The 13,262-nt window shown below is 45.6% G+C and overlaps 1 protein-coding gene across 2 annotated transcripts in view; it reads right to left on the bottom strand.

The window, feature by feature from the left end:
- Window positions 1-494: 494 nt before the first annotated feature.
- The window catches only part of LOC143768998 (receptor-interacting serine/threonine-protein kinase 4-like), a 65,361-nt gene continuing 52,593 nt past the window's right edge, over window positions 495-13,262 (bottom strand). Inside the window, exons 10-11 of one of the 2 annotated variants that reach the window (XM_077257614.1) lie at window positions 12,368-12,656; window positions 495-965 (exon numbers count right to left, since the gene is read on the bottom strand). In XM_077257614.1, the coding sequence (XP_077113729.1) occupies window positions 12,400-12,656 (257 nt within the window). In that variant the 3' untranslated portion in view covers window positions 495-965; window positions 12,368-12,399. Of the gene's footprint in view, window positions 969-12,367; window positions 12,657-13,262 lie in introns of both variants that reach the window. The other variant, XM_077257610.1, reaches the window with a different exon arrangement.

Genomic DNA, 13,262 nt, shown 5'->3' on the forward strand with positions numbered 1-13,262 from the left:
GAGTGTATTATACTATATGGAGGACTATGGAGCACATTATAATATATGGAGGACTATGGGGTGTATTTTACTAAACAAGTAAAATGCTGCATATTCGGATTGTTTTTGCTGGAACAAAAAGCCTTGTTGTCAGCAGCACATTGCCAGTGTAAACTGTAGATGTGCTGCTGAAAACATGATACTGTATGGTGATCTATTAGTGATCGTTCTGTCTCATCATTATTCCTCAGCTGGTGGAAAGAGGCCGGGAAACAAGCGTTGAACAACTTCAGTATTGTCGATCAAACTCGTTTAGCGGCCTGAACTCAGCGCACGTAAATACAACAGAAAGGCTTCTGTGTGATGTGCAATATGTTAGCATTTGGGGCCCCATTTTAAACTTTGCCTAGGGCCCCACTTTGCCTAAAACCGGCCCTGCCTACAAGTGTACAAAGATATTATACAGTCACCATGTGACAAGTGGGCCTGTGTAACTTCAAATGCCAGGGCTGAATTTTAGTCCCAGTCCGGCCCTGTCCATAGTGTAGTCTATGTATCCAGCATTTTCACACTCACTGGCGTAGCGGCCATAGGGAATAAGCACATACGACGCAGACTCCTCATTACACCTTGGAAAAATCAATTGTGCTTGATTTCGAAAGAATACTGCTAGACTGCTCTCTTGTGGACAATTCTTAAAAAACAACTTAAAAGTACAGTACACATGTACAATGGAGATGTCTGGATAACACTAGGCTTTCTAGTATATTACCCTGATGGAATAATGACATTGTGCAATAGTTTTCAATGCAATGCAAAGTTAAGCACCTTTCTAATAGTCTTCATTAGAAATTTTCTTCCATTTTTCTTACTTCAGAGGGTCTGTAATTCCTTTATTTAGTTAAATGCTCTGTACAAATGTCACAAATGTGAGAGATCTCCGGCTCAGATCTGACTCCTCTCTACTTGCTCACCCACTCCCTTGTCTGCTGTAAAGAAAGGAGAAAGAATCTAAGAATGTATGTAGACTGGGGAAGAAAGTCAATAGGCAGGAAAGAAAGAAAAAAAAATAAGAGCAGGACAGAAGCTGTACTAATATATGCAAGCATGAGCATGGCAACATCTAGCCTGTATTACTGGGAGGGAAACTCCTAAAAGAAAAAAAATCTAAAACTTAGATCAGGCTGTGAACTACTTCTCAGAGGTCTGTAGATGAAGAAAGGAATGAAGATTATAAACTGAAACTGCAATTTTACTAACAAAGTAGTAACCATTAACATGTAAAAATCATTGTTTCCATGTCAAAGGTGTCATTATGCATGATGATGACCTCAAACATACTGCCAATGCTATTAGGGTAAGAAGGAATAAGAAGCCTGGCAGTGATGATCTGGCACCATAGAGCCCTGCACAAGCCTAAATCCACAGAAGGTTAATTCTCCAAGATGTTGGGAACGACCTGACACATTTGCACCATGGTATTCTTGAAGAAAACAGAATTTAGACCTCTACATAAAAAAAGGGTCTTTACAGTAAGGGTAGTGGAAATATCCTAGCTTAAGGAGTAGCAGAAGTAGATACCATAACATTATGAAAAATTATATGATGAAGGTCTAATGTGAGACCAAAACATTATATATTCTTTTGGATTGTTTCCTATAAAACATTCAGCATCATGAGAGTGCCAGATGTCCTTGTATTATTGTTGCACTCTATTGTGCTAAAGTATGTAAATATGAAATATATGAAATATGAATAGCTGTACGGGCTTCTGAATACTAGAAAAAAATGAGACGCTTTGCACACAATTTGGCCAAGTTATGTCTGCCCATCAACCATCGTCAAGGTTGTCTCAGAAATGTTAAGCACCTATTCACACTAGCTTGGATATGCCAGTCAAATTTTTGTTACTTCTATGTTTGCTTTCTGACTGAGCACTCCGCCCTTTACCCTGTGGTGATTTTAATCACAGCAGGTTCCTACCTACCCATAAATGCAGGCATTGCTGAGAGAGGTGTCCACATTCACCCAGGAATTCAGACAACAGCCTAAGACAGAAATTTATACAAGTAGGGACTCATCAGTTTTTTTCTGAGACCACCTTGACAATGGTTGATAGGTAGACATAACTTGGCCAAATTGTGTGCAAAGCGTCTCAGTTTTTTCTAGTATTCAGAAGCCGTATATGTAGCGCCCCCTCCACCGCCGCAGGGCCGAGGGGTACCCGGTACCGGGCCTCTGAGTCTCTGTTTCTGGGGTTGTCACGGCGGCTAGGCCCCGGTCCGTGACCCTGCCGTGGGGCGCACAGTAGAATGCAAGGTGTGGGTGTTGGTAGTAATGATAGCGATGTAGCGGTGCAGTTGTGGGGTGCAGGTCGCAGTAAACAACAAGGACACCAGGTTGCAGTCTCTTTACCTCTTTACTGGAGATCTCTGAGTCCTCAGTCCAGAACACGGTTCACCAGGCTACGCAAGTCCAGCCGGTCCAATGGCACCTCCAGAGTCCTCCTCTCAGGTGGAAATCTGTGCCTTCCTTCTAGCGCTATGTGTTGTAGTCCTTCCCTGCTGTGCTCACGGAAAGTGACCCCACAACGGTTGTGTCTGTTTCTTAAGTTCCCTCACAACTCGATTTGATGTTCCTCTGTAATCCACCCCTCCCTGTATTCAGGTTGGAATGGCACCCGTTTGTCAGGTAGGCCTGGAGTTCTTCCGGGACCCTAGAGACGCCCCTCTCCCGCAATTGCCCCCCAAGACTTCATAGGTGATATGTGGTAGACAGCCCGCCTGAGACCGACTGTCCTGCCGCTGTTTGGAGTATGGCTTGAAGCTGTATTCTAATCCACTCCCTCGGCGTTCCGGCCACCGGTATTGCGCCTCAGCAGGGTGCTGCCTCTTTCAACAAAACCCCTGCTGGTATTCTCCTTCTGCTTGATCTCGTTTCTCACTCAGCACAATCTGCCTCGCTTCTAGTCCTTTCTTGGGCACCGCCGCTAAGCTGAGCAGGCACGGTCCCGTTACGTTCTCTCAATGCCAAGCCTCTGCCAGGATCCCACCCCTGGCAGAGACCCTACAGTCTCTCCCTTCACAACACCCTCTGCCACAGGGTGTTGCTCTGTTCAATCCCGTCAGCGTTCTCTCTAACTTCCTGCCTGACCCCCAGTTTATCCACTATGGTGGGGAGTGGCCTAATGAATAGCACCCTTAGCTCCCCCCGGAGGCCCTGCTGTGAAACATATTGGTGTCTGTGATACCTGATTGGAGGAACTCCTTCAGTGCCATCGAACGTACCATGGCTCCCCTTAGTGGCAGAGCCACAGTACTGCAACGACCAGGACTCTGGGGCGCTGCACTCCCCCCTGGTTAAACACAGTACTCCGGGACTGGGAAGAAAAACAACAATACAGATTAGCAAACAGACAGACAAAACAATAAGTATACTTGAACAGGCTTCCCTTTATGGGAGGTGAGGACACTTTTAACGTTACAAACATAGTCAACATTATAAATTACAGGCTATACATAACTCCTGTTACCCAACCGGGTATTCTACTTAGTGCAAATTCTGGAACAATAAATTAACATTGCCTTTAAGAAACATACACTCTTAGTTTACCAAAGGCCTTCCTATAATCACATTACAGGGTAGGGTAACTTCACATTCTCCTACTTTGAACCTGCAGGACCGCCTGTCCCTATGGCACCAGACCTACTGCCTCTCCTTTCTTTTACAGGACCGCCCCGTTCAGCCAGGGCCTACTGCCTTTCGCTACTATACATAGTATAGACATAACATTCCTTTCGTTTAAAGAACTCTGAGCCAGCTCTACTCGGCCCCTTTAAGGACTCACTCTCTAACCCCTACGGGTTCGCTTTCTGTCCTTAGTAACAAAGTAACTTTCTATGGGGACGCAGGGTTTACCTTCTATCCTCACCTTCATCATTACTTCTTTACTTTCAACTATGCAGATCTCTACTTCTACCCCTGCGGGCTCTCTGCATCTTTTCCTTTCACAAAACATTATTTTCAGCTTTCACAATTCAAACAATTTAAACACATATAACTTTTCATGTAAAACAGTTACATTCTTTCTCAAAGCATCATCATATTACCGTTCTAAAACAGTATCGCTTTCAAGTTCAATTCCACGCATCCCCTTTAAGAGGGGACCAAGCCTTTCTGAGGTAGCTCGTCTTCTCAGCCTACCAGTCCACGCAAAGGCTCCGGAATGGCATCTTCGCAAAGTGTCTTTTAACTAAAACCAGTAGGAAAGGTATCTTCGCAAAGTGTCTTTTAACTAAAACCAGTAGGAGGCACCCTTAAGAAGGTGCAACTATTTACAAGGAAGTTCGAATCATGCACAGTCCATGATTACTGCAGTTTGTGTAAAACTTCTGGAAAACAACAATAGTGACCCCGGGTCAACAAAGGGGTCACCTTTTAACCCCTTAGTGACAGAGCCAATTTGGTACTTAATGACCGAGCCAATTTTTACAATTCTGACCAGTGTCACTTTATGAGGTTATAACTCTGGAACGCTTTATCGGATCCCGCTGATTCTGAGATTGTTTTTTCGTGACATGTTGTACTTCAAGTTAGTGGTAACATTTCTTCGATATTACTTGCGATTATTTATGAAAAAAATGGAAATATGGCGAAAATTTTTAAAATTTTGCAATTTTCAAACTTTGTATTTTTATGCCCTTAAATCAGAGAGATATGTCACAAAAAATAGTTAATAAATAACATTTCTCACATGTCTACTTTACATCAGCACAATTTTGGAAGCAATTTTTTTTTTTGTTAGGGAGTTATAAGGGTTAAAAGTTGACCAGCAATTTCTCATTTTTACAACACCATGTTTTTTTTAGGGACCACATCACCTTTGAAGTGATTTTGAGGGGTCTATATGATAGAAAATAACCAAGTGTGACACCATTCTAAAAACTGCACCCCTCAAGCTGCTCAAAACCACATTCAAGAAGTTTATTAACCCTTTACGTACTTCACAGGAACTAAAACAATGTGGAAGAAAAAAATTAACATTTTACTTTTTTTTGCAAACATTTTACTTCAGAACCATTTTTTTAAATTTTCACAAGTGTAAAAACAGAAATTTAACCACAAATTTTGTTGTGCAATTTTTCCTGAGTACGCCGATACCCCATATGTGGAGGTAAACCACTGTTTGGGCGCACCGCAGAGCTTGGAAGTGAAGGAGCACCGTTTGACTGTTTCAATGCAGAATTGGCTGGAATTGAGATCGGACGCCATGTCGCGTTTGGAGAGCCCCTAATGTGCCTAAACAGTGGAAACCCCCCACAAGTGACACCATTTTGGAAACTAGACCCCCCAAGGAACTTATCTAGATGTGTGGTGAGCACTTTGAACCCCCAAGTGCTTCACAGAAGTTTATAACGTAGAGCCGTGAAAATAAAAAATCGCATTTGTTTTCACAAAAATGATTTTTTCGCCCACAAATTCTTATTTTCACAAGGGTAACAGGAGAAATTAGACCACAAAAGTTGTTGTGCAATTTCTCCTGAGTACGTCGATACCCCATATGTGGAGGTAAACCACTGTTTGGGCGCACCGCAGAGCTTGGAAGTGAAGGAGCACCGTTTGACTTTTTCAATGCAGAATTGGCTGGAATTGAGATCGGATGCCATGTCGCGTTTGGAGAGTCCCTGATGTGCCTAAACAGTGGAAACCCCCCACAAGTGATACCATTTTGGAAACTAGACCCCCCAAGGAACTTATCTAGATGTGTGGTGAGCACTTTGAACCCCCAAGTGCTTCACAGAAGTTTATAACGTAGAGCCGTGAAAATAAAAAATCTCATTTTTTCTACAAAAATGATCTTTTTGCCCCCAAATTTTTATTTTCACAAGGGTAACAGGAGAAATTAGACCACAAAAGTTGTTGTGCAATTTCTCCTGAGTACGTCGATACCCCATATGTGGAGGTAAACCACTGTTTGGGCGCACCGCAGAGCTTGGAAGTGAAGGAGCACCGTTTGACTTTTTCAATGCAGAATTGGCTGGAATTGAGATCGGATGCCATGTCGCGTTTGGAGAGTCCCTGATGTGCCTAAACAGTGGAAACCCCCCACAAGTGATACCATTTTGGAAACTAGACCCCCCAAGGAACTTATCTAGATGTGTGGTGAGCACTTTGAACCCCCAAGTGCTTCACAGAAGTTTATAACGTAGAGCCGTGAAAATAAAAAATCTCATTTTTTCTACAAAAATGATCTTTTTGCCCCCAAATTTTTATTTTCACAAGGGTAACAGGAGAAATTAGACCACAAAAGTTGTTGTGCAATTTCTCCTGAGTACGTCGATACCCCATATATGGGGGTAAACCACTGTTTGGGCGCACCGCAGAGCTTGGAAGAGAAGGAGTGTCGTTTTACTTTTTCAATGTAGAATTGGCTGGAATTGAGATCGGACGCCATGTCACGTTTGGAGAGCCGCTGATGTGCCTAAACAGTAGAGACCCCCCACATATGACACCATTTTGGAAACTAGACCCCTTAAGGAACTTATCTAGATGTGTGGTGAGCACTTTAAACCCCCAGGTGCTTCACAGAAGTTTATAACGTAGAGCCGTGAAAATAAAAAAATCGCATTTTTTCTACAAAAATGATCTTTTTGCCTCCAAATTTTTATTTTACCAAGGGTAACAGGAGAAAATGGACCCCAGAAGCTGTTGTACAATTTGTCTTGAGTACGCCGACACCCCATATGTGGGGGTAAACCACTGTTTGGGCGCATGGCTGAGCTCGGAAGCAAAGGAGCGCCATTTGACTTTTCAATGCAAAATTGACTGGAATTGAGATCGGACGCCATGTCGCGTTTGGAGAGCCCCTGATGTGCCTAAACAGCAGAAACCCCCCAAAAGTGACCCCATTTTGGAAACTAGACCCCCCATGGAACTTATCTAGATGTGTAGTGAGAACTTTGAATGCCCAAGTGCATCACAGAAGTTTATAATGCAGAGTCGTGAAAATAAAAAATATATATTTTTTAACAATAAAGATTTTTTAGCCCCCAAGTTTTTATTTTCACAAGGGTAACAAGAGAAATTGGACCCCAAAAGTTGTTGTCCAATTTGTCCTGAGTATGCTGGTACCCCATATGTGGGGGTAATCCACTGTTTGGGCGCATGGCAGAGCTCGGAAGGGAAGGAGTGCCATTTTGGAATGCAGACTTTGATAGAATTGTCTGCGGGCGTTATGTTGCCTTTGCAGACCCCTAATGTACCTAAACAGTAGAAACCCCCAACAAGTGACCCCATTTTGGAAAATAGACCCCCCAAGGAACTTATCTAGATATGTGGTGAGAACTTTGAATGCCCAAGTGCTTCACAGAAGTTTATAATGCAGAGTAGTGAAAATAAAAAATATTTTTTTTCCCACAAAAAAGATTTTTTTAGCCCCCAAATTTTTATTTTCACAAGGGTAACAAGAGAAATTGGACCCCAAAAGTTGTTGTCCAATTTGTCCTGAGTATGCTGGTACCCCATATGTGGGGGTAAACCACTGTTTGGGCGCACGGCAGAGCTCGGAAGGGAAGGAGCGCCATTTTGCAATGCAGACTTTGATAGAATTGTCTGCGGGCGTTATGTTGCGTTTGCAGACCCCTAATGTACCTAAACAGTAGAAACCCCCACAAGTGACCAAATTTTGGAAACTAGACCCCCTAAGGAACTTATCTAGATATGTGGTGAGAACTTTGAAAGCTCAAGTGCTTCACAGAAATTTATAATGCAGAGTAGTGAAAATAAAAAAATATATTTTTTTCCAACAAAAAAGATTTTTAGCCCCCAAGTTTTTATTTTCACAAGGGTAACAGGAGAAATTGGACCCCAAAAGTTGTTGTCCAATTTATCCCGAGTATGCTGATGCCCCATATGTGGGGGTAAACCACTGTTTGGGCGCACGGCAGAGCTCAGAAGGGAGGGAGTACCATTTGACTTTTTTAGCGCAAAATTGGCTGTCGTGTTTGGAGACCCCCTGATGTACCTAAACAGTGGAAACCCCCCAATTCTAACTCCAACCCTAACCCCAACACAGCCCTAACCCTAATCTCAACCCGATCCATAATCCTAATCACAACCCTAACGATAATCACAACCCTAACCCCAAAACAGCCCTAATCTCAACCCTAACCATAACCCTAATCAAAACCCTAAATCCAACACACCCCTAACCCTAATCCCAACCCTAACCCTAATCCCAACCCTAATCCCAAACGTAACACTAATCCCAACCCTAATCCAAACCCTAACCCTAATCCCAACTCTAACCCTAACTTTAGCCCCAACCCTAACTTTAGCCCCAACCCTAACCATAACTTTAGCCCCCGTCGTCACAAAAAAAGTTCAATGTAACCTTTTTTTTGTACGTCGCGTCCGCCATTTCCGCGGATGCGTGGCCGTAACTCTGCCCCCTCCTCCCCAGGACATAGACTGGGCAGCGGATGCGTTGAAAAACTGCATCCGCTGCCCACGTTGTGCACAATTTTCACAACGTGCGTCGGTACATCGGGCCGACGCATTGCGACCGCCCCGTACCGACGCAAGTGTGAAAGAAGCCTTAGGTTACTTTCAGACATAGCGCATTTTTGAGCGCTATTTTGCGGGCGCTTTTCAAAAATGCGCAATGTCATTTTCGTCTGCCGGCAAAGTGAATGAGAAATTCACTTTGCCGTTCAGACACACCGCAAAAAAACGCGGCGCTTTTGTCTGCAAACACGCCGGCGTAAAAAGAATTGACATGTCAATTCTTTACGCAGCGGCGTGTCTGCGTATCCCCCTAGGGCCCCATATTACCTTCCACACACAGCGCCTTTGTCCTGGGTGTCGGCGTCTTTGTACGGAGGGGTTGACACCCAGGACCGGACGTGACGTCGGACAGGAAGAGGGAAGCCCCCGCCCCCCAGTGAAGCAGCATGGAGTCCTTCTGTGTGTGTGTGTGTGCGTGTGTGTGTCCCCATGCGACGCTAGTGCCACCATTGTGCTAAGTCGCCGTATGGGACTACTACTCCCATCCGGTATTAGGATGGGAGAGTTGTCCCTGTGTCCGGCGACTTAGCACAATTGTAAAGTTACACAAAACACCTACACACAATACACATACATGACACACAGTACATACAACATATAACACAGAGTATATACTCACCAACAGCACACTTGTAGGCGAAGCCCTCGATCCTCCAGGAAAAAATCCAAAAATAATAAACCAAATTCATACTCCCTGTCTGCAGAATCCATAAAACGAGTGTCCCACGCCGATCGGCTGCTCTCCGGCGATACACTGCCAGGAGCGAAGCTCCTAGCAGTGTATCGCGTACTGTTCCGGAGTTCAATGACTCCGGCGTCTCGGTTAACAGCAGTACAGCTGCGTTGAACTTTCCCACGCAGCACTGCCGTTAAGCGAGAGTGCCGGGGTCAATGACCGCCGGTAAACTCGCTCGCGCATGCGCAGTGACACACCGACAGGAACTATGGCTCCTGTCAGTGTGTTGCTGCAGCCGTGGAGAGCAGACATATCTCTGGATGTGTCTGTTCTCCATGGAAAATCTTGATACGTGGCACTTAAATATGTGGCAATTAAATACGTGACACTTATACGTGATACGTGTCACTTAAATACGTGGCACTGAAATACGTGATACGTGGCACTTTGATACGTGGCACGTGTCACTTAAATACGTGGCACGTGGCACTGAAATATGTGGCACGTGGCACTTTGATACGTGGCACGTGTCTCTTAAATACGTGGCACGTGGCACTGAAAGATGTGGCACGTGGCACTTTGATACGTGGCACGTGGCACTGAAATATGTGGCACGTGGCACTTTGATACGTGGCACGTGGCACTTTGATACGTGGCACGTGGCACTTTGATACGTGGCACGTGGCACTTTGATACGTGGCACGTGGCACTTTGATACGTGGCACTGAAATATGTGGCACGTGGCACTTTGATACGTGGCACGTGTCACTTAAATACGTGGCACTGAAATATGTGGCACGTGGCACTTTGATACGTGGCACGTGTCTCTTAAATACGTGGCACGTGGCACTGAAAGATGTGGCACGTGGCACTTTGATACGTGGCACGTGGCACTGAAATATGTGGCACGTGGCACTTTGATACGTGGCACGTGGCACTTTGATACGTGGCACGTGGCACTTTGATACGTGGCACGTGGCACTTTGATACGTGGCACGTGGCACTTTGATACGTGGCACTGAAATATGTGGCACGTGGCACTTTGATACGTGGCACGTGTCACTTAAATACGTGGCACGTGGCACTGAAATATGTGGGACACGTCGCACAAAAAAGTTACATGTAGTTTTTTTTGTGTCGACGGTCTGCCGAAGCACGACGCATCCGTCGCACGACGGATGCGACATGTGGCAATCCGTCGCAATGCGTCGCAAATGCAAGTCAATGGAGAAAAAACGCATCCTGCAAGCACTTTTGCAGGATGCGTTTTTTCTCCAACGACGCATTGCGACGGAAGCCAAAAAACGCTAGTGTGAAAGTAGCCTAACCCTAACCCTAACCCTAAATTTAGCCCCAACCCTAACCCTAACTCTAACCCTAACTCTAACTCTAACCCTAACTCTAACCCTAACCCTAACCCTAATTTTAGCCCCAACTTGTCTTCTCCTGCCGGCCGGCAGATGGCAGCAGATGGCGGGCGCACTGCGCATGCGCCCGCCATGATGAAAAAGCCGGCTGGCAGGAGAAGACAGAAGAGGACCCAGGGACCCCGGGTGAGTATGATAGGGTCCCCGAATCCCCCTATTTCTCTGTCCTCTGATGTGCGATCACATCAGAGGACAGAGAAATAACTGATCGCTTTTTTTTTTTTTTTTTTTTTTGCGGTCGCCGGTAAACTGTTAATTACCGGCGATCGCAAAGCAGGGGTCGGTGCAAATCGACCCCGATCATGTTCTTTGGGGTCTCGGCTACCCCCGGCAGCCGAGACCCCAAAGAACATCCGGGTGCCGGGCGGCGGGCGCACTGCGCGTGCGCCCGCCATTTTTTCCCGGAAAAAAGATGGCGGCGCCCATGGGGAGACACGAGGAGCACCGGGGGAGGTAGGTAAGTATTGGGGGGCTATTGGGGGCCATCGGGGACCACATTTCTCTGTCCTCCGATGTGCGATCACATCGGAGGACAGAGAAATTAAACGGCAAATCGCGTTTTTTTTTTTTTTGTTGCGACCGCCGGTAAACGGTTAATTACCGGCGATCGCAACTCGGGGGTCGGTAAAAACCCCCCGAATCATGTTCTCTGGGGTCTCGGCTACCCTCGGCAACCGAGACCCCAGAGAAAATCCGACTCTGGGGGGCGCTATTCACTTTTTCCACAGCGCCGTTAATTAACGGCGCTGTGGATTAAGTACCCTTAGCGGCCGCCGTTAAAAGGCGTATCGGCGGTCGTTAAGGGGTTAAAGTTTACCCTGGACGGGTTTAGCAACAAACAATCAGGAACAGTTAAAGGAAAACTATTTACATTTTTATAAAGCAATAAAATCTTATTCTTCTTTCAGAAGTTTCCATGAGGCGCCACCTGGCGGGCGGACCCCTGTAATTCAGGTTTCAGGTCCACCCCCGCGGCCAGATACACCCCATGGGTTCGGGTCTGTTGCACGACCAGGTCGTGCGCGGCGATAAAGGTCTGTGTCCCCACTTCCCTCTGTGCCGGTACATCAGGGACATTGATCACCCGAAAAGGAACCTCTTTAGCCACTACGGTGGTTACGGCGATCGGGCGGCTGATCGCAAGTTCTGTGGTCGGGCAGGTGGGGGCGACCAGGGTGGTTACAGGTCGATCACACGGTGGCACTTTGGCTACAGGGGTAGCCAAGCCTCTGCCAGGATCCCACCCCTGGCAGAGACCCTACAGTCTCTCCCTTCACAACACCCTCTGCCACAGGGTGTTGCTCTGTTCAATCCCGTCAGCGTTCTCTCTAACTTCCTGCCTGACCCCCAGTTTATCCACTATGGTGGGGAGTGGCCTAATGAATAGCACCCTTAGCTCCCCCCGGAGGCCCTGCTGTGAAACATATTGGTGTCTGTGATACCTGATTGGAGGAACTCCTTCAGTGCCATCGAACGTACCATGGCTCCCCTTAGTGGCAGAGCCACAGTACTGCAACGACCAGGACTCTGGGGCGCTGCATATAGCTATTCATATTTTATATATTTCACATTGACATACTTTAGCACAATAGAGCGCAACTTTTTTGTATATTGTATATGGAGGTAGCTGCTCCTAAGTTAGCACCTATTTACACTAGCTTGGATGTGCCAGTCAGGTTTTCGATATTTGTACTATTTTTATCTGGACTCAGATCCTTACCAAGCACCAAGTCTATTATTTCAGACTGTCCTTCAGATGACATCTTCCTCCAGTGTTCTCATCAATTCTGCATGGAGACGGTTCATAAGCTGAAGAAACTCCATACAGCTTTCCGGTCCCTTGTTCATGATCATGCGTAAAGTGTTTCTGATTTGTCCCTGGATGGAGCCAACTGTTATGAAGTCCAGTTCCTCTTGTGTAATCATACGTTTAGAGAAGAGGACATCTAATACTTCACTCAGGTCAGGTTTGGCTTGAACGATCTGAGAAAAACGTGATAGTAGGAAATCTGAGAAAATAAGAAAATGTGTTATGGGGAGAATCAATAAACATGTAAAGAAAACACGTAAGTGGGGTGTAACGCATTTCATGTATGGAGCATGCTGAAGATTTCATCACACCCCATACAGTGCAGGCGTGGACTAGCTAGCTCAGATCACAACACTTTAACCTCATAGATGCAGCTGTCAATAAGGCCGGCGTCACACTAGCGAGTTTTACGGACGTATGAGCGCAGAAAATACGTCCAGAAAATACGCATTGCACACGGTGCAATGATTCTCTATGGGGCAGCTCCTATCTGCCGTATATTACGCATCCGTAATATACGGTATGTTACGGGCGTAGAAAATCGCAGCATGCTGCGTTTGTCAGCGTATTGTGCAAAAAATCCGCCAATGAAAGTCTATGGGGGCGAGAAAATTATGTATTACACACGGACCATGCGTGTGACTTGCGAGAAATACGCAGCGGTGTTCTATAGAAAAGTCGGTAATTCAGTGCGTGTACAGTAAAATCACACTGACAGAATAGAATATAATAGAATAGGTAGAATAAATGTCTACACATAGAATAGGTATATATATATGACAGTGAGACACATATATATATATAT

The sequence above is a fragment of the Ranitomeya variabilis genome, chromosome 1 (assembly GCF_051348905.1).
Source record: "Ranitomeya variabilis isolate aRanVar5 chromosome 1, aRanVar5.hap1, whole genome shotgun sequence".
NCBI lineage: Eukaryota > Metazoa > Chordata > Amphibia > Anura > Dendrobatidae > Ranitomeya > Ranitomeya variabilis.